The sequence below is a fragment of the Pseudoliparis swirei genome, chromosome 1, assembly GCF_029220125.1.
Source record: "Pseudoliparis swirei isolate HS2019 ecotype Mariana Trench chromosome 1, NWPU_hadal_v1, whole genome shotgun sequence".
Classification (NCBI taxonomy): Eukaryota; Metazoa; Chordata; class Actinopteri; order Perciformes; family Liparidae; genus Pseudoliparis; species Pseudoliparis swirei.
The window spans coordinates 15,305,521-15,327,847 of NC_079388.1; the positions used below are offsets into that span (position 1 = coordinate 15,305,521).

At 40.1% G+C, this 22,327-nt stretch overlaps 2 protein-coding genes across 2 annotated transcripts in view; one reads left to right on the forward strand and one right to left on the reverse strand.

The window, feature by feature from the left end:
* Positions 1–22: 22 nt before the first annotated feature.
* matcap2 (microtubule associated tyrosine carboxypeptidase 2) lies at positions 23–10,894 on the forward strand. Its single transcript, XM_056414610.1, has 7 exons — positions 23–249; positions 1,992–2,644; positions 5,189–5,332; positions 6,244–6,376; positions 6,884–7,189; positions 7,583–7,680; positions 9,032–10,894. Exons 1-7 carry the CDS (start codon positions 225–227, stop codon positions 9,188–9,190), a joined length of 1,518 nt encoding a protein of 505 aa, XP_056270585.1. The 5' UTR covers positions 23–224; the 3' UTR covers positions 9,191–10,894.
* Positions 10,895–18,734: 7,840 nt separating this feature from the next.
* eepd1 (endonuclease/exonuclease/phosphatase family domain containing 1) overlaps positions 18,735–22,327 on the reverse strand; it is a 28,269-nt gene continuing 24,676 nt past the window's right edge. Inside the window, exons 5-8 of the mRNA XM_056416544.1 lie at positions 21,738–21,872; positions 20,732–20,870; positions 19,950–20,144; positions 18,735–18,944 (exon numbers count right to left, since the gene is read on the reverse strand). Of these exons, the coding sequence (XP_056272519.1) occupies positions 18,754–18,944; positions 19,950–20,144; positions 20,732–20,870; positions 21,738–21,872 (660 nt within the window). The 3' untranslated portion in view covers positions 18,735–18,753. The remainder of the gene's footprint in view (positions 18,945–19,949; positions 20,145–20,731; positions 20,871–21,737; positions 21,873–22,327) is intronic.

A 22,327-nucleotide genomic window follows, 5' to 3' on the forward strand; every position in this document is an offset into this window, starting at 1 on the left:
TCTACCCCTGTCATTGCTCGGTGTCCGCGGTAATATCCATGCTATCTTAGACATTTAGACACTTTAGATACATCATTTCACGTGGTGTGACACGTTGTTAATTTTGCTTAAATCGTTGCGGATTTAATTGGGCAACATTAGCGGGCTAATTTAGCTAGGTGAGGTTAACTTTGTATTCTTCGAGCAGCATCGGTGTCTTTAGGTCTCAGGAGCCTGAACAGAGGATGCTGGAGTCAATTAAAGTAACAGGTACGTTAATGCTGCATTCATCTTGTGTTCCTCTTATTATGATGTGACTCTAGCTAGTATCTTAATTACTGAGAAGAATACCTGAATATGATACTTTAATAATAGCGATGATGGTAACTTAAAACTAACGTTACTCATTAGGTGGGTTGAAATATGATCTCCAGAAAGCTATTGTGGAACATCACATTTCCCATATTGCAACTGGGAAACCATTTAAAGAAAGCATGAATGTATCGATTACTATTTAGTATATTGCATCCTATATCTTATATTATTATATATAACCTATTTTGTATTTACATAATATGTGTGTCAGCTTCCTGATGAGCTTATACTCAATACTGACTGCTGATTTGAAAGAAAAATAAAGAAAGATAGAAACTACACTTTTATTTATCCCGTGGTGAAATTCTTCTCTGCATTTGAGCCATCCTTAGTAAATAAGGACGAGTGGGATGTAGTGAACTAGGGGTTCAGTGTCTTGCTCAAGGACACATCGATGTGCAACTAAGGGGAGAGCGGGAATCGAACCGGGTACCTTGTGGTTACCGCTAATTATGTGCTTTAAATTGACAATACTTCTTTCATATTTCTATTAATGATGATGGACGCGGTGGAGACGCTTCAGCATTGATTAATTGTGCTGTGCAGTTCAACCAAATTCACATTAACAACTGTGTTTGCTGTCATAGATTTAATTTCATAAATGGTAAGTGGTGAAAATGTACAATCACACACACACACATCATCCACTAGGAACTCTGGGCTGGTTACTTCTCTGAAATACAGTATTATATGATAGTAGCTTATCACATGAGGGGAAACTGGATGATGAGTTGGGTAATAGCATTTCATTTTGGTGGCTGAGCAAGACAACGAAGCTACAATTTGTCCTGGTCGCTCTTCCAATGAGGTTATTAGTCTGTGCTGTGTGTGGCTGCATGGATTCCGCCTCAGTGCTCCTGTCCGAACAGAGCGCCGGCTCGGCCTGCGATGATGTTCCAGGTCACCTTACTGGAAATTGCAAAGACCCGCAACTCTGTCTCTGTAGAGGCGTCAAACTCATTTTCACCATGGGCCACATCAGCATCATGGCTGCCTCTTAAAGGGCAGGTGTAACTGAAACATAGAAATATTGTACAGAAGAAAATTGCTCTAATATCATATCATAAATCCATTAAATTTGAAATTTTCAAAATAAAAGCGTGGGATATTTTAGTATAAACTACTCCAGCATATTGTTAAATAACTCGCTTTGCATTTGATTATTGTTTATGTAAGTTTATAAATATTGTACAGAAGAAAAAATGTCTAATATTATAACATAAATCCATTTAATTTGAAACCTTCAAAATAAAAGCGAGGGATATTTTTCGTAGGCGATCACATGTCTCTCAAGCTGTCAGGGGGCCACATAAAATGATGTGGCGGGCCAGATTCGGCACGCGGGCCTTGTGTTTGATACCTGTGAAGACAAGATGATAATGATGTCCTCTGTGACAGCAGAGCAGGATGAAGCCGACATGGTCATTTGAGTCAGATCACATAAAGAAAAAGCACAAAAAAATTATGTATGACCTTGTTTTTTTTAGCTTGGCATTGGAATATATCTAATTTTATCCCGCCTTGATTATCGGATTACTCTATCAAGCTAATTATAAACCGTCTGCACTTGAAGATGATCCAAAAGTAAGCAGCAAACTGATTCACTGTCTTCTCTTCCTCGTCTGTTCTTCTTTCAGAAAGACTCCACTGGCCAGAAGTAGAAATGTCCAAAAAGTACATCTTAAACTCTGCTGACAAGGCGCTGAGTCCGAGCCAGGTGTACGTGGAGAAGATTTCCTCCGGTGTCCTCAAAGACCTCTTCGGCACCGGCAGCTTCAACGTCCTGCTGCAAGCGGAGGAGAAGAAGAACCCGAAGCAGCACAAGAGGCCAAAAACGTCCGCGAAATGTGGCGCCGCGTTGAGTAGAAGAAACCGCCCGGTCGTGGCTCCTAAAAAGTCGTGTGTTCCAGAAAGTGTCTGTAAACCCGCTCAGACAAATCGCGTTCTCTCAGGCAACTCCAACCACTCCAAACCAGCGAGGAACATCGCAGTGGTGGGCAGCACCGTGAGCCTCGCCCCTCGTGCGGCTCCACAGCCGAGAAAGACGTGCGCCTCCGATTCCCCGCGCACGAAACTCCTCTCGTTGCACAAAGCGGCGATCCCACGGGAAGTGGACAACGCCAAGAAGCTCTGCATCCTCACCGCCATCAAGCCGGCCAACGTTCAGAAAGAGAAGGCCGCGTTCTTCAAGTCCGACTTCAACTATAACCCGCAGTTTGAGTACAGCGACCCGGTCTCCCCGGTTGTTCTGGCACGGCATAACAACGCCTCCGACCGCTTCCTGACCCAGGTGAGGCCGTGTTGGTGGAGCGGTCGAGGGATTGGGTTTGTTTGGCTGATTGAGATCAATAACTATTTTTTAAAAATGCTTAATAATGTGTTTTCAATGGGACTGCATCATTACTTTCGCATTGAAAATGCGGAAGGTTATGTTTTGATCGCAGTGTATTTATTTATTTATTTGTATGCGTGTTACTCTCATAACTCAAAAAGCATTAAACCGAATCACATGAAATTTGGTGGGATGATTGATTATCCGGGGACCATTTGATTAGATTTTGGGATCGATCGGGTCAAAGGTCAAGGTCATGAAAAGGTCAACATCTTCTTTTTACCATAGCGCGGTCAATTTGTATCCATTTGGCATGCAACTAATGCCAAAATGTTCATAATTCAATGCCCAATCTTGTGATATGCGAAGGTATGCGCTCTACCGAGTGTCCATTCTAGTTCTGTCTGTATGAGGACGCTGACATGTCCTCTGTGTGTAAACTAAGGCTCAAAAGAAGAGGTGTCTCTTATTGATGAACCCACAGGAGTTCCTCTCAGCTCTTTTGGAACATTCTAGTGTTATTCAGTTCATCGTTTTGTTGATTTCTTGATTAGTTTTTAGCCAATTTTGACTTGATTCTATCTCACAGCTCCTCGTTTCCAGCAGCTGATTGTGCACTACGAACCTAAACAGCCACATTTAGCAGAGTGCAGTGAACATAGTGGAGCATTTAGCAGAAAAAGAGACTGACATTTTTTATAGTAGTGAATCGAGACAAAACAACAATATTGGAATTTCATCAAACGTTTGTGCGGTTCAACATTGTTTACATTTTCCCACCAGGTTGCCTCTACGTACATTTTAACTTTGGACCTATTGCAACCGATCTCAAATGCAGGCTTATCATAAGTCTGTGTTAAAATAACAATTTGAATAGAGAAACTCAAAAACCTAGAGTCAGTAAGTGCATATGTCCAGCAAATGTGTCCCAGAGGCAGTGACATGTCATTCTTGATATCTGCCACAAGGTCCTGGGTGCGTGAGGCTTCAGCAGAGCTAGTTTGAGATCAGCATCCTGTCACGACGGGATTAGGTTGGACCCAAATGCACGACTCAGGAGACAGATAATTCAAATAAAGATTCTTTACTAAAAGCGTCAAGATCGGAACAGACAGAATAATCAAACTATGGAACGCCCGAGGGCTCGGTCGGAAAAACACAAGACAATCTGGCAGAGGACAAGTGGAAGTGAGGGAGCTAAATAGTGAGGGACTAATGAGGGGATGGGCTGCAGGTGAGAGGGGCGTGAGGACCAGGTGAAGGGAATGAGGGACTAACGAGGTGATCAGAGGCAGGTGAGGGGAGTTGGACTGACGAGATGGGAAGCAGGATCTGGAATGACATGATAGTGAGTGACAGGATGAAAACAACTAATACAAAAAGAAGGCGTGGAGCTAAACTGTTCCACATCCTCCACATGCCAGCAGTCAAGATGGACGCTGCGATCACAGAGACTTGCTGCCGGCGCTGTGTAGCGTCATGGTCGATCAGAGGCGGCGCAACGTGAGACTGTTGACGCAGTCGAAGAGGAAAGTGGCTGGGATTCATAAAACATAACACAACTGCCACAGCGGGTGTCTTAAATCCACATTAACAGTATGAAACATGTCAATACAACACAATAAATTGCAAGACGAACGAGGTCAGAGGTCATTCAGAAAGAGTATCTCCATTACAAAAGCGTCACTACCTGAAAGTACTGAGAGGAAAAAATCTTTGGCATCCATATAAAGATTGTTTGTTTTGTAAAAAAGCTCTTCTGTCGGCCGATGTGTCAGAGTCTAGGTGTTGGAGAGGAAACATTTGAGTGTTTCTGTGTAGCTGTGACATTAGACATTGTGTTTTTGTTGTTGTCAATGTGACCGAACAGCAGCATATAAATAGAGAAATAGATTTGGACCAGGACCGAGCAGAGAGCCATGCGCAGCCCCATCGTACGAAGAGCATTTGCCAATAAGTCTCAATTTATCTAATCCCCGTAATTGTTCTGTAAAATGAGTTTGACTGTTTCCATTATTTTGTCTTCTTTTTTTCTTTCAATCATTTTATTTTAAGTTTTTAACAAGTTACACCAGACAATCTAAAACAACAACGAATAAATAAAAATTACATAACAACCAACTATACGAACAATCAGACAAGGAAGAACAAAAAATCAATAAAAAGAAAAAATAAAAGATTTAAAAAAAATAATAATAATTAAAATAAAAACACAAACATAAATCATAAATCATCATCTTCCATATCGAACCAACTATAACCATCATTCACAGAGTCACTTGGGACCCAAGATTGCAAAGCCTCTTCTTATGGTTTCAGTTTTTCTTCTTCTAAATAAGTTGTTTGAATAACTGGCGGTGGGTTGAAACTTGTCTCGATCAGCAGTTATGGCCAAGTTGGCAAGTGCTGCATGTCCAAAGAATCAACAACAACAGCAGGTGTCAGAACATCCGGTGTTGGTCGCGTGCATCGTTCACATGGCGGCGTTCTCCTCTCCCGTAGGCCGAGCGCATCATGGAGCTCGCCCTGCAGCGATACGGCAGCTACGAGAAGTTTGAGCTGGCCACCGGCGGCAACCTCCTCACCAAGAGCCGCGTCTGGCACAACATCAAGAAATACATGGAGAAGGAAGGCTGCCTGGGGGAGGTAGGAGTTTGATTCAAAGAAACGCACAATTCGGACTATTCCCACTGTGGAGTAGATTATATACAGGGAAAAAGAGTCATTCGGAGGCCGGTGTCTTTCTGTGGCTGCACCGAGCTGGACAGCAGCAGACGGCAGCGCATCAAAAGGAAAAGAGCTCCAGGGAAAAGTCAGACCTTTGTTAAAAAAACAAAAATGTTCATTGAAGTCATCCTGAAGTTTGCTCATCCGGAGCTGTGTTTATGTGACCGTTAAGAAATACATGTTACATCATCACGTTATGAATGTTCCACGGAGCACATTACATCACCAGTGTATGTGCGGTGACTTCTTCTTAACGGGGTTAGACGTACTAGCCAGTGGAAATGACAAATACAAGGCGGGGTAGGGCACTAAAAGAGAAACCCGACTACACATGACGGAAGAAGATAATCCTGGAATGTTAAGGATCAGTGATTTTGATCTGAATGCAGCAAAAAATACAGGAACACACAGGAACACACATGCCGAATATGTCCGTCTTAATGCAGTGAAAGACACAAGCAGCTGAAAACTATACAAATATTAAACTTCATGCAGTTACATGAAGAAGAATGAAAACGAGCAAGTCAGTCATGACCCTTCACGATGTGAATCAGATCAAGGAGGTGAAGTATAGATGCAAGTCGGATCACGTCGCCACTACAAGTGAATATATCGCGTCCCTTTCTTCATTGAAATGAATGCAAAGTGACTCGTTTGGATGCACTCACACAGAAGTACTAGACAGCCTTCACGATAGCTAATCTTATAGTGTTGTTCTAGTCATTGTGTCATTAATGCCATACTCTATCGCCAATGTCGGTAAGGGGTTGAATGAAAACACAGCAAAAAAAAGAAAATAAAGTGACGTTTAACTCCATCTGTTCTGACAGATCGTCGCCCAGGTGACCGACGACCTCCTGTCCCGAGCCTCCATGACGGTGGTGAACGGCAGACCCACGCTGACCATCAATATCTCCACCGCCCGGGAGCACTGGCTGGACGGCATGCTGCGGCACGAGATCGGTGGGCGATGCGGTTCATCAGAAGACGTTGATTAGTCATTCACTATATTTTTAGAAAAATGAAACCACTCCTCTTATTGATTAGTGAATTCATTTTATTTTCCCCCCTTGCCTGGAAACCAATTCAATTCCACGTAGATGCATACGCTCATAAATATACATCTGCCTTCATCAAAGCATTTTGTTTCTTTAAATAAAAAATAAAATAATATATATATTTTTTTTTTTTAACTCGCACACACACGCACATATACACATGTACACATGCATTTTACTTTCTTTCTTCTTCTTCTTCCTATTAATATTTTTCTTTCTTTTTTTCCACAATACTCTGACTTAATGATGTTATGTCCACTGTTTTTGTCATCCGCACTGTTTCGTCGTCCCCTAGGTGTTATGTCTACGTATTGTCTTTTGTCTTATAATTAAAAAAAAGAAGACATTAATTAACTGTATTTACTTAAGTGAGGCACCGCCGTGTTAATCGCCCTTGTCGACTGTCCGCCAGGCACACATTATTTCCGCGGCGTCAACAACTGCCACCAGCCGTGGAGCAGCGGCGCGGGCAGGAAGAAGCACAACCTGAAGCCCCTGAACCCCACGGAGGAGGGCCTGGCCAGCATCCACAGCGTGCTGTTCCGGAAGGACCCCACGCTGTGGCGCGCCGCCCTGCTCTACTACACCGTCCACCAGGCCGGACGCCTGTCCTTCTCTCAGCTCTTCCGCGACCTGGGCCGCTTCGTCCAGGAGCCCAACACCCGCTGGGACTACTGCGTCCGAGCCAAGAGGGGCCAGACCGACACGGCACAGCCAGGTCGCTATGGTTACAAGACAATCACCCACGGTTGATGAGTATTTAACATATTGATATGTTAAATACTATGTATCTAATATGTTAGATATTGTATGTATATGTATATGTATATATATGTGTATGTATATATATATATATATATATATATATTCTTTTTTTCTCTTTATTTTATATTAATTTTCAGATTTATTTGATTTTAATTTAGGATAGGAATTTATAAGCATTTTTTGCTTCTCCCTATACCTTTTCAGTCTTTCTCTTTTGTATATTATATAGAATAATATTGTATTGTATTTGATTTGATTGACTGAATAAAATACACAAACAAACAAACAAAATATTAACCTTTAAAAAAAAAAGCTTATTAAACTTGTATTGGACTTCTTTTCCCAGGGTGCTTCAGTAAAGACCAGGTCTACTTGGATGGGATCCTGCAGATCCTGAGACACAGAGACAAGATCAACTTCCCACTGCTGATGGCCCTCGGAAAGGTGAGGCAGCTCCACGATCTCCCTCTGGTCGTGCCACACCGCTCTCACTGATTCCCCTCAGCAGCAGCTGTGTGGAATAAATGCCTCCTGGATTATTCACAGGTGCGAGTCTCTCCATTAGATGTTTCAGAGCTGTCGTCCACAACTTGCATTAAGCCCGTGGTGGCTCCTCCCTGCCGCTGAATCCGAATGCCCACTCTCTGACATCAAAGAGAGTAAAAACAAACGCTGAATTAATATGGCGCTCAAGTGGTGTCTATTTTGCATTTGTTCAAAGGGAAGCTGTCTAACCGGCATCATACATACCTCCTCTTGAACGAGCAGTTCCAGCTTCATTCTGTCGGTCTCTACCCGAAAGTGAACTTCTCCCCTTGATGCCCTCCACCGACACACACTTCTCCTTCCTGATATTCCCACCGCTTCCTCCAGCATCCTGAGATAATGGTTGTTTAGTATCAGAGTATCAGAGATGACCTCATTGTTGCACTAACATCTTCTTCATCTCACACACAGTTTTATTGCCATTAAAAAAAATTTAAAAAACATCCTTCCTCAAGTGTCCTTTAGGTGACATCATGTTTCTAATAATGCTTCTACGACACCACTATAAGATAAGAGATAAGAAAAGATATTCCTTTATCCGTCCCACAGTGGGGACATTTCAGGATCACAGCGGCAGGTGCACATTAGAGCATTCATACAAATAAAACATAAAACACAATACTAAATACTAATTACAGGGTTCGTACGGTCATGGAAAACCTGGAAAAGTCATGGAATTTTAAAATGGTCATTTCCAGGCCTGAAGAAGTCATGGAAAAAACGTGAATCAGAAAAGTTTTGGAAAAGTCATGGAAATGTGTTATAATCACATGTTCATTTAGGCCGAGTTTGAAATAATTAATATGTTTTTTAAAGCAAGACGCTCAAAATATAAGCCGGCGTACGCTCTCAATTCGCAACATGTTCTAAATTGTTCATGTTTATACCGAGATTTCAGTTTGGTCATGGACATTTGGTTTAAAGTCATGGAAATCCATTGGTCAAAATGTGTAAGAACCCTGTAAATACTAAATATAAAGATGTATATATCTAGATATATATATCTAGATATATATAGCAGAAAGGAATGGCAGGACAATATAATTTCTGAAATTCAGTCGCTTGAAATAAAGGATTTAAGGACACAGTTCAGACACACAGTGAATTAAGGGTTAATATAATAACCTTTTGCTTCAGAGGAGCCGAAGGCCCCGATGAGTCCACTAGGTTTCTCATTCCAGCCGTGAGAAGTGACGATGTGTCTTTAACGAAGCCCCGTCTCCTCTCTCTCTCTCTCCTCCGGGTTCAGGTGTCGTTTGAGGACGTGGACCGCCTGAGGGCTCTGGCTCAGATGGACAACGTCCGCATCCCGCACTTCATGCAGGACCAGGCCAGGTACGCCGAGCAGCTGGAGAAAATCATGGCGGTCAACCAGCTGACCGACGAGGAGCTCAAGGCCATCGTCTGAGGCCGCCGGAGAGCAGAGAGAGACGGACACGTTGACTCACAGATTATCGGGAGTCATCTCGGTGCGTCGTGACGTGGTTGGTTGTTCATACCAGTGCCAATGCAATGCCTGAATTGCTGATAAATGAATAAATAAATGAATGAATTAATTAATTACAAGCACTTGATGCCAATTTTTTTTCTTTCTTTTTTTACTTGTTAGAATCTGATACTCCTCCCCCAGAGCGTGTTTTAATATTATGACTGAATTTAGAGCCTGACAAATTTTTTTTGTGTCTTGAATTTTTTTTTTAATCCTTTCTTTCTTCTACATGTACACACACATCACATAACCAAACACATTTGATAAGGATCTCCTTACATTTGGGTGATAGTTTCATATATTTTCTTTATATTTTGTGAGTGTTTTTTGGTGATTTCAAATTGATTTAAAGGCATCTGAGTGAGCGCTGCACGTCAGTTACCTCACAGGGTGTCTTGTATTACTTTGAAAATGCCCTTTGACCCCATTGCGTAACATGTCGCCCACGAGTCAACCAACTAGGGATCCTATCATAGAAGTTTAATCCTAAGTATTATCAAAATCAAATCATCCGAGAAATGATGCGCGCAAATATTTTGGAATATAATACTACATACGCATTATATTATAATAATAATACAGGAGGGAACATCTGGGGGGAGGTAAAGCTCAACGTACAACCACACAATTATGAATTTCTCTGACTCTTCTTGAAATGCTTATTTTCTTGTGGACTTGTGCATGAATCTGTTTAGCTGGAGCATCAAACACACATTGATGTCGTTCTAATTTAAGACTTATTTGTGGTTCTCTCATGCGCCTGTGATCTAAGTGTACTTACCTCGTGTTTTATATCTGTCTATAACACATTCTTGCAGGTTCACTATTTTTGTAGTACAGATGTTGGGCATTAAAAGTGTCGCTGAAATGTGAATCTCACTCGTAAAGCTGTGTATGTTGAAGGTGAGGTGACTTGAGGCCCTGTTTGACTATTTGCACTTTGTAACCTTCGCTCGACCTTCTCGCCTGCGCTGATATGGGCAGCTACTGTGTTGGTGTCACAGACGGCACAGAAGAAGTGGACGTCGTCACCTTGACGTCACTCTTTGGCGTGTGGACTGAAGTTTGGAGGCCTCGAGTTTGGCATTTTGTCCTGTCAATCACAGAATAGTCCCGCCCGAAAGTATAACCTGCTTTATCGCCTGTTTTATCTAGATGAGACCATAATATACTGAATAAACATCACGCTGTATTTAAGAAGACTTTAAACTAGAGATTGAGACCATAAACTCATGTTTACAATGTTTACTGAGGCAATAAATCCATAATTTTGTCTTAGACTTCTATGCTAACAAACTTAATTTTACATCCAGAGCATTCGCCCCCTGGTGGACATTTAATAGAATACAAGTTTAAGACCCGGAGGCTACGCCCACTTCTTTTATTGGGTCTCATTGGTGTCATTCATGATATATTTATGTTTTACAAAACTAAAGCCTCGTAGTTCTACTGTGAAACTTGATGAGTCTTTGTGTCGTTGTCAGGAATGACCTAACACCGAGAGCATCTGCCCCTCAAACAGTTGAATTACACGGGTTTCCTATGTTATGTTTTCTATTTTAGTGACTTTTTGTGATATTCATAGATAACATCATTAAATAAAGTGTACTACCTGAAAAAGAGCTTTGCGTCTCTGAAAGTATTTGTTGTTGTTGTATTTGTTTATTATTGTTGATGCATCCTTTACATATTCATAGCAGCTGATGTGAGGTTGAATAACTCGTGCCGCACTTGTTGCTTATGAAAAGTAATTTTTACATTTGTCCAACTTTCACTTTATTTGTCTTTCCTCCACAAAAAAAAAACATCCATCTCTGTCGCTGCTCTTTTCACTTTGAAACTGCTTCCTGCAACTGAAACACGTGGTTTAAAACTAAAAGAGGCTGAAAAAGCGCCCCTAGATTTAAGGGGAACTGAAATGTTAGGTGGTAATTCTTTGTTGGTTGATCCCTTTTCACCTTTCACATTATTATAGGAAAACGCATCCATTGTTAAATGTAAGAAGATGTATTAAAGCAGCTTTAATATCATTACGTGTGTAAGATTAAACTACCAGTCAGGCTGGTTGAGTCCATTGTTGTTGGTGTCTATCCAATGTTGATCTCTGAAGGACAACATGAACACACTGTGGTGTCAAATGGATTTTTAAAAAAAAGCTTAAATACATATGCAGAGAGAGAGAGAGAGAGGGGATGGTGGGTCAGAATAGCCAGTATGCTGGCTTGTGTACTGCAACATATATTTAAATGCAGAAGGACAACCTGGTATATTTAAGAATATTGCATTTGACACACCATTTATTGGGACAGACTTTTCCGGCATCCTAAAGTGTACGGTGGTCCGGATATGGGAACATCGGTTAAGTACACCTGGAGCTCTTCTCGGTGTCAGAGATCAAGGAGGAACATTCGGCTGAACATGCTGAGCCACAATCTGAGTGAGCGCAGTAACCAAATCTGTCACAACACACACTGCTGGCCTCCCCACACCCAGTGCAGAGGAGTCACACCTCCCATTCACCAGCGTCTGGTTTCACTGGGAAACTGGAAACCATTGAGGGCCCTAGTGTGACCGGCGGCTACGAGCAGTGAGGTGCTGCACAGGTGTCAGTTTAAAGAACACCACAATAAGATGGAGGCTGGCCCCGCCCACCTCCTGACACAAGGATCCCATAGGCCAGTTGTTCTAAAACAAAATTAGAGTTATGTACCCCCTGAGAAATATTTTTTTCATCCAAGTACCATCTGATCAGTGCAAAGCATTTGGGGTTGAAAAAAAGATGTAATACGCAGCATTTAGCATATAATATCTAATATATACAATTCACTTATATTTTATTGAATATTTATTAAATAACTATTTTCAAAGGCTTTTTTTAATGGATGCTCATTTTAAATATATTTAAAACAAATCTCAGGTACCCCCTAGAGGGCCATCACGTACCCCCAGGGGTCCACGTACCCCCGTTTGAGAACCCCTACCATACGAAATATACATACAATACTTGTGGAATATGTTTTTTTGTTTGTATCTCTGTATTGTTTTTATGGTGCATGTTTCAGGATCTTTTGGGGGTTAATGTGAAATAGAGCTACATCGCCACGAGAGGGGAGCAGCGCATCATTAAACTATTTTAAGAAGTAAACTACAGCAGCAGAAACAATCCAGAGAAATCCAGTCATACAATCCACCAGATATTCATTAAAAATTGAGGATGACGTCTCACTACCCGCTGAAATTAAGACACATAAGGCGTATATTAAATAATGGACTGTAAATGTTTATATATATATATAAACTAATACTGTGAAATTCATGAATTTCCAAAATACGTTGTTTGAATACACTGTTGAGAATAAATAAAGAAGAACATATGTATCTTTACACTATTTAAGTGTGAGAATGGCCACACAGGACTTGATATAATTAAGCACAATATGAATTATAACTACGGTAAACCGACCATCATAAACTATGCACTTTTTTATTTGTCAGCAGAATATTATGAATGTTATCAAAGAACTTAAATGAACAGAAAAATTGGCAAAAGTCATTCCCTTGGTTTCATTACATTAAATATTGGATATACTGTTGTTCCCCAAATAAATGTAATGTACTTGCATGTATTTATAATGAGATAAGAAAAGAATATTGAATGAATTTAATAATGAAGACAACAAAACTAGAGTAATCCTGATGTTATACAAACATTTTAAGAACTTATATAGATATAATTTTTTTTTTTAATAGCTTTTGTTTAAGGGCTAAATGACAGATGATCCAAGTGTCTAAATATAATGTGTTTAAGTATTTTAAAGTCAGAGAGTCAGTGGAGGTTTCATGGCAAACTGTCTCCTCAGAACCTCTCCTCCAGAACGTTTACCATATTCCTCCCAGGTGGCCAAAAGAAGGTAAAATAATTCTGATTAAAATAGTATTCTCAAACCAATTTGTGCTTAATCTTGCCCAAAAGCTAACGCGGGAATATTTTTATAGAGCGAGCTGCCAAATGCATTGATTATCTGTCTTACATCTGCACACTGAGCCCTTTTTTCCACTATGGATACCTCTATTCTCCAAATAAAATGACCCATGAATTTGTTCTCCATAGAATAAGACCATGGGGATAAATCGTGGATTCATCCGTTTATCTAAAGCGAGCGATGGCGGTGGAGCGGCCGCGTCCTCTGAAGGTCCCTCTGCTCATCTCCATCACATGGAGAGGCTTACATAATTTAGTAGAGCTCGCCTCCGTGGCGTCATCGCCCTCCACCGGGAGGAGAGAGCGTCACAGCTGGAGAGCCGAGTCATTGGGAGGATCGACAGCACTAATATTGGATATACTGTTGTTCCCCAAATAAATATAATGTACTTGCATGTATTTATAATGAGATAAAGAAAGAATATTGAATGAATTTAATAATGAAGACAACAAAACTAAGTAATCTGATGTTATACAAACATTTTTAGAGCATATAGATATAATTTTTTTAGCTTTGTTTAAGGGCTAAATGACAGATGATCCCAAGTCTAAATATATAATGTATTTAAGTATTTTAAAGTCAGAGGTCAGTGGAGAGTTTCATGGCAAACTGTCCTCCTCAGAACCTCCCTCCCAGGCAGTTCATATTCCTCCCAGGTGGCCAAAAAAGGTAAAATAATTCTGATTGAGTAGTATTCAAACCGTTTGTGCTTAATCTTGCTCCAAAAAGCCTTGGAATATTTTTATGGTCACGAGGCTGTAAATGCGTTGATCTCTTATGCTTACATCTGCACACTGAGCCTTTTACTATGGATACCTCTATTCTCTCAATAAAATGACCCATGAATTTGTTCTCATGAATAAGATATGAGGATAAATCGTCGGATTCATCCGTTTATCTAAGCGATGGCGGTGGGCGGCCACGTCCTCTGAAGAGTCCCTCTGTATCTCCATCACATGGAAACACAATTGAAGTAAACTCGGCCTCCGTGGCGTCATCGCCTCTCCACGGGAGGAGGCAGCGTCACAGCTGGGCTTGATCATTCAGAGGATCGACAGCGCAATGAGAGAGGTCGGACACAGCTGGAGCATCTATAAGTTCTCTTTATTGTTTATATACATATAGAAAATGTTTGGCACATTCCTTAATAAAGTACATTATATATATATTTATATATATTTTGTGGAACATGTTATGGCTCTCTATATTTCGGTGACTATCGTCCATTGATAAAATTGAAAGCAAAAGGCAATCTTGGCACTTCTTCACATTCATCAGGAAGCTCGGTGCTTTTCTGTCTTCCCCGTGTGGGCGGACGTGGTCACCGTTCGTGTTTGTGTATCACGTCCCCTCTGTCACCACTGGACATGCCGGGCCTGCTCATCTCCTTGAAGTGCGTCTGCGTGGTAGAACTCGGCCTGCAGGGCAGTGGTCCGGCACGCCACGCGCTCCACGACCAGTTGTCGGGATCGGGGTTGGTCAAGCCCTCCCGCACCACCGTGCAGTGGCCTGTTGGAGGAAGACCCGTGGAAGTCAGGCGCCATGTTGGACCCAGCGTGACAAACGTCTCACAAAAAGCTCCTGCATCCAACTGTCATGAATGAAAGCAACCAGACTCCATTCATCATAAATACACTACTGTAAGGGACTGTCTCATGTGTTTTGGTATTGGATATGATAATTACATTTTTGTATTATATATATATATAAATATAAATATAAATAAATAAAAATATCTAAATACATACAGGACTGTCTCAGAAAATTAGAATATTGTGATGAAGTTCTTTATTTTCTGTAATGCAATTAAAAAAACAAAAATGTCATGCATTCTGGATTCGTACAAATCAACTGAAATATTGCAAGCCTTTTATTCTGATTTATTATTGCTGATTATGACTTACACAGCTTAAGAAAACTCAAATATCCTATCTCTAAATATTGGGAATATCATGAAAAGTATACGAAGGTATTAAACCAAATCACTTGAATTGTCTAATTCTTCGAGAAACACCTGCAAGGGTTTCCTGGAGCCTTGACAAACACTCAGCTGTTATAAATCTTTTTTTAACTTGGTCTGAGGAAATATTAAAATTTTATGAGATAGGATTTTAGAGTTTTCTTAAGCTGTAAATATAATCAATTCAATTCAATTCCAATTCCAGTTTATTTGCTATAGCCCAATTTCACAAATTACAGAATTTGTCTCGAATTGCTTTACAATCTGTGCACATAGACATCCCACTGCCCTAAAACCTCCACATGGACGGAAAAACTCCCAAATAACCCTTCGGGGAAAAAAAGGGAAGAAAACCTGGAGAGAGCAACAAGGAGGATCCTCTCTAGGATGGACAGATGCAATAGATGTAATGTGTACCAGAAGGACAGGTTAAAGTTAAAAGCCATTCAATGAATATGACAGAGTGTATGAATAGTTCATAGTAGGCATATTCACGATGGAGACCTCCGCGATCCATCAGGCAGATAAGCGGTGGGGAGGAGGGTGGGCGGGTCTCAACAAGGACAGTGGGCGTGAAAGTCATGAGGCAGGAATTCCACGACCCAGGCGATCCATCAGGCAGATGGGATCTATGCCCGTCTCCGCTGGTCCGATGACCCCATAGACGTAAAGTCAGACTCGGGAGAAAGCAGAGTTAGTAACGTGTGATTGAGAGATGAGAATTCATCGCATGGGGAGAGAAAAAAAGAGGAGATAGGTACTCAGTGCATCCTAAAACGTCCCCGGCTATAAAGCCTGTAGCAGCAGCATCAAGGGGCTGGACCAGGTGAACCTGATTCAGCCTAACTATAACTCTGTATCAAGAGGAAGGTCTTAAGAGTCTACTCTTAACGAGGTGACTGTGTCTGCCTCTCCCGGACTGAAATTGGGAAGCTGGTTCCATAAAGAGAGGAGCTTGATAACTAAAGGCTCTGGCTCCCATTCTACTTTTTAAGACTCTAGGAACTACAAGTAGTCCGCATTTTAGTGAGCGTAGCTCTCTAGTGAGAGCAATAATAATTGCACAAGCTCCTTAAAGATACTTGATGGAGCATCACCAATCAAGGCTTTGTAGGTTAAGAGAAGAATTTTAAAAGTGATTCTTGATTTTGCAGGAGCCAGTGCAGAGCAGCTAGTGCAGGAGTGATGTGATCTCTTTTCTTAGTTTTAGCATTGAGAACACGAGCTGCAGCATTCTGGATCAACTGGAGGGACCTAAGAGATTTATTAGAGCAGCCTGATAATAAGGAGTTGCAGTAATCCAGTCTCGAAGTATGCAACCGCGTGAGACAATTTTCTGCCATCTTTTTTGAGACAAGATGTGCCTGATTTTTTTAGAAATATTACCGTAGATGAAAGAATGCAGTCCTTGAGATTTGCCTTTACGTGGGAGTTAAAGGACAAGTCCCGATCAAAGTTCTTGCATAAGATTCTTTACAGTAATTGTTGGATGCCAGGGCAATGCCGTCTACAGAATCCACATCACCAGATAATTGATCTCTGAGGTGCTCAGGGCCGATTAAAAATTACTTGATTTTGTCTGGAGTTTAACATCAAAGTTGCAGGTCATCCATGTTTTTGTGTCTTTAAGACATGCTTGAATTTTACAGAGTTGGTTGCTCTCCTCTGGTTTTATCGATAAATATAGTTGAGTGTCATCTGCATAACAATAAGTTATATGGAGTGTTTCCACAATAATATTGCCCAAAGGAAGCATGTATAATTAAAAATTGAATATTTATTAAATAAATATTTTCAAAGGCTTTTTTTAATGGATGCTCATTTTAAATATATTTAAAACAAATCTCAGGTACCCCCTAGAGGGCCGTCACGTACCCCCAGGGGTCCACGTACCCCCGTTTGAGAACCCCTACCATACGAAATATACATACAATACTTGTGGAATATGTTTTTTTGTTTGTATCTCTGTATTGTTTTTATGGTGCATGTTTCAGGATCTTTTGGGGGTTAATGTGAAATAGAGCTACATCGCCACGAGAGGGCAGCAGCGCATCATAAAACTATTTTAAGAAGTAAACTACAGCAGCAGAAACAATCCAGAGAAATCCAGTCATACAATCCACCAGATATTCATAAAAAATTGAGGATGACGTCTCACTACCCGCTGAAATTAAGACACATAAGGCGTATATTAAATAATGGACTGTAAATGTTTATATATATATAAACTAATACTGTGAAATTCATGAATTTCCAAAATACGTTGTTTGAATACACTGTTGAGAATAAATAAAGAAGAACATATGTATCTTTACACTATTTAAGTGTGAGAATGGCCACACAGGACTTGATATAATTAAGCACAATATGAATTATAACTACGGTAAACCGACCATCTCATAAACTATGCACTTTTTTATTTGTCAGCAGAATATTATGAATGTTATCAAAGAACTTAAATGAACAGAAAAATTGGCAAAAGTCATTCCCTTGGTTTCATTACATTAAATATTGGATATACTGTCGTTCCCCAAATAAATGTAATGTACTTGCATGTATTTATAATGAGATAAGAAAAGAATATTGAATGAATTTAATAATGAAGACAACAAAACTAGAGTAATCCTGATGTTATACAAACATTTTAAGAACTTATATAGATATAACATTTTTTTTAAATAGCTTTTGTTTAAGGGCTAAATGACAGATGATCCAAGTGTCTAAATATAATGTGTTTAAGTATTTTAAAGTCAGAGAGTCAGTGGAGGTTTTCATGGCCAAACTGTCCTCACTCAGAACCTCTCCCTCCAGAACGGTTACCATATTCCTCCCAGGTGGCCAAAAAAAGGTAAAATAATTCTGATTAAAATAGTATTCTCAAACCAATTTGTGCTTAATCTTGCTCAAAAGCTAACCCGGGAATGTTTTTATAGTGCGAGCTGCCAAATGCATTGATTATCTGTCTTACATCTGCACACTGAGCCTTTTTTCCCACTATGGATACCTCTATTCTCTCCAAATAAAAAATGACCCATGAATTTGTTCTCATAGAATAAGACCATGGGGATAAATCGTGGATTCATCCGTTTATCTAAAGCGATGGCGGTGGAGCGGCACGTCCTCTGAAGGTCCCTCTGCTCATCTCCATCACATGGAGAGAGGCTTACATAATTTAGTAGAGCTCGGCCTCCGTGACGTCATCGCCCTCTCCACCGGGAGGAGAGACGAGCGTCACAGCTGGAGAGCGAGTCATTCGGAGGATCCCGACAGCACTAATGAGAGGTCGGACACAGCTGGAGCATCTATAAGTTCTCTTTATTGTTTATATACATATAGAAAATGTTTGGCACATTCCTTAATAAAGTACATTATATATATATTTATATATATTTTGTCGGAACATGTTATGGCTCTATGACTCGGTGACTATCGTCCATTGATAAAATTGAAAGCAAAAAGGCAATCTTGGCACTTCTTCACATTCATCAGGAAGCTCGGTCGCACTACTGTCTTTCCCCCCCCCGTGTGGGCGGACGTGGTCACCGCTCGTGTTTGGGTATCACGTCCCCTCTGTCCACCACGGACATGCCGGGCCTGCTCATCTCCTTCGGGGGTACGTCTGCGTAGAACTCGGCCACCACGGGGCAGTGGTCCGACGCCACGCCGCTCCACGACCAGTTGTCCGGGATCCAGGGGTTGGTCAAGCCCTCCCGCACCACCGTGCAGTGGCCTGTTGGAGGAAGACACGTGGAAGTCAGACGCCATGTTGGACCGCGTGACAAACGTCTCACAAAAAGCTCCTGCATCCAACTGTCATGAATGAAAGCAACCAGACTCCATTCATCATAAATACACTACTGTAAGGGACTGTCTCATGTGTTTTGGTATTGGATATGATAATTACATTTTTGTATTATATATATATATATATATAAATATAAATAAATAAAAATATCTAAATACATATATGTATAAATATATATATAAATCAATATATATAAATATATATGTATCTATAAATATATACATAAATATATATGTATCTATAAATAAATATATATATGTAAATATATATATATATATATATACATACAGGACTGTCTCAGAAAATTAGAATATTGTGATGAAGTTCTTTATTTTCTGTAATGCAATTAAAAAAACAAAAATGTCATGCATTCTGGATTCATTACAAATCAACTGAAATATTGCAAGCCTTTTATTCTGATTTATTGCTGATTATGGCTTACAGCTTAAGAAAACTAAAATATCCTATCTCTAAATATTAGAATATCATGAAAAAGTATACTAGTAGGGTATTAAACAAATCACTTGAATTGTCTAATTAACTCGAAACACCTGCAAGGGTTTCCTGAGCCTTGACAAACACTCAGCTGTTATAAATCTTTTTTTACTTGGTCTGAGGAAATATTAAAATTTTATGAGATAGGATTTTAGAGTTTTCTTAAGCTGTAAGCCATAATCAGCAATATTAAAAGAATAAAAGGCTTGCAATATTTCAGTTGATTTGTAATGAATCCAGAATGCATGACATTTTTGTTTTTTTAATTGCATTACAGAAAATAAAGAACTTTATCACAATATTCTAATTTTCTGAGACAGTCCTGTATATATATATATATAAATATAAATATATATACATATATAAATATATATATATATATATATATATGTATGTATATACCACTGTCCCAAAGTGCCCGTTCACTGCACCTACCAGAATAGATCTTCTTGAGGGAGCGGCTCAGCCAGATGTTGTCCAGACAGCGGGTGCCCTGTGGCGAGCGGGTGCTGATGTTGGTGAACTGGGAGGACGGCACCAGGGCACAGAGCTTCTCCTTCCTCAGGACGTCCAGCTCGGAGCTCTGAGCGGGCGAGCCAAAGTCTCCCAGCACCAGCAGCTCCTTCTCAGCTGCGGAGAAAGAAACGTAGGAAAGGAATTGAGAACAGGATGACATCATCGTAACGCACCTCCATGTAGAGATGGAGGACGCACAGGACAGGTCTCGGAGGCTTTGTTTCATTCACTCTGGTGATAAAATACTGATAATCTTGAGAAAATCTAGAATAAAATGGGACTTTTAAATCAGTATTCATTAATATATATATATATATTTTGCCCCTGTCTGCACAAAGTATCTGCTGCCCAGATTTTACAAACATAATGCAGTTTATCTATAAAACCTTTTCTAAGAAACGTGAATTCTTTGTCTTCATTTCTCTCACTCACTAAAGACGAGGCTGGAGTTCTCCTCTGGAAATATTTGGTGCAGCTGTATTGTTGTCCGGGTGGAAAAAAGTTGACTTTTAGATTCTTTGGGTTTATACTCGTTGCCACAATAAAAAGAAAGAAAAATGTGGAAAATATGAGAATTTAGAGGGCAGTAAAAAAAAAAAACTTGAACATTGGGACGGTTGGTAAATTTAGTCTGAGCCCTCAAAATGAGGCTGCGTGTTGTGGGCGAGGTCACTTCTACTGGTCCGACCGGACAGACTGACCTTTGAGTGTTTCCTGGATGCTGGGGGGGAGGTGCGGACACTTGGCCTCGTCCGTGTTGTGGTTCTTGCCGTTGGACTCTCCCGGTGCGGCTCTGGCCTGCATGTGGACGTTCACCACCGACAGCTCGTATGAACCCACCTGACGGGGAAAGTTAGTCATTAGATTTTTGGTCAGAATCCAGTTGGCTACAAAACAAAAGAAAACTAAAAGCAGGGACATAAATGTGGGTTACACAATGTGTTGTTGGTGGACATCCTTCCTGTAAGAGTAAAACACATTGTGTTGTGTTTATTTTCCCGTCTGACTTTTTCTTTTGAAATTATATTATTATTATTATCTCAGAACTCAGCTATGAGTTCAGTTTTCTTAATACTAATATAAATGATTTTTAAAAGCTGTGATGAACTGGAATTATTCGGTCCATGTGTAAATTGTGTTTCACAGTAACTTTCATGTTTTCATAAGGACAAAGGATGACTTCCTCCAACTTTTAACGTTAATTACGAAGATTAATAATTTATTATCATATATTATTATGTTATTAAGATTTATTTATTTATTTTCCTGGACACTTTAACCTTCTGGAAATTCACTTTGGTCACTGCCTTGTGTATATATTTTGTTTCCTCTGTATATTTAGTATTTTAGTATTAGTATTGTGTTTTTTTACATTTTTAAATGTTTGTATTAATGCTTTTATTTTTATTCATGCTCTAAGCTGCTGTGATCCTGAAATGTCCCCACTGTGGGACTAATAAAGGAATATTTAATCTTATCATATCTTAATACCACCAAGATGTTGAATTTAAAGGGGAAACCTCAAAGATTTTTTGTCTGTTTAGTCCCTTTAACACCATGCTGTTTGAGGCTAATGAAAGTATTGCAATATTTACATTCTTTCAGTATTATACACTTTGTTTGTGTCGCGACATTCCCTGAAACACAACACACATGCACTAACATGCACTAACACAACAACACACAGAGCGTCTTCATTCTCCTCACAGAGAAGTGAGCCAGGTAGAGTCGGGGGGAGGCATGATTTCCGTTGCCATTGACGACCGGAGACTCCAGGACTGCAGCGTCCTTCAGGTCAATACCGGACGACGTGTCCCACAGAAAGCCAGAGTAGCTCGCTCCCTGGAACAAGAGGATCATGGGAAATGGAGTCAGATGGATGCATCTCAAAAAACGCAAACTGAATCAGGAATAGTTCCCCGGGGTTAGATGCATATTTCTGGTCGCCTTAGAAAAGTATGAAGCTAAAGAATATGTATTAATTGTAAGTAAACCTATTTCAATTACCATTCCAGAGTGAATGGAAACGCAATAAAGGAAAAAATAAGATTTTGTATCATCTCTTGGTATATAATCTAAGTATCAAAGGCAATAACATGATCCTAAGCAGGATCTAATGTCGTCTCCTACTCTTCTACATTTGGGCCTGTACATTTGATCATAAATACACATACATGTACTATTTATGATACAATTTGTCATAGTTTTGCCCATTTTTATTGTTTCAAAGTTGAATATTTGCTAGAATTATTTATGAAAAAATAACTATATTTTCATATAGCCATGTTATAAATGAC

What these genes read in the sequence shown, in the direction of transcription:
- matcap2 (XM_056414610.1), top strand. Translation starts at nt 225, where the DNA reads ATGCTGGAGTCAATTAAAGTAACAG. An exon ending in GGAGTCAATTAAAGTAACAG is followed by an intron (nt 250 to 1,991) that starts GTACGTTAATGC and finishes TTCTTCTTTCAG; the next exon opens with AAAGACTCCACTGGCCAGAA. An exon ending in AGGAAGGCTGCCTGGGGGAG is followed by an intron (nt 5,333 to 6,243) that starts GTAGGAGTTTGA and finishes CTGTTCTGACAG; the next exon opens with ATCGTCGCCCAGGTGACCGA.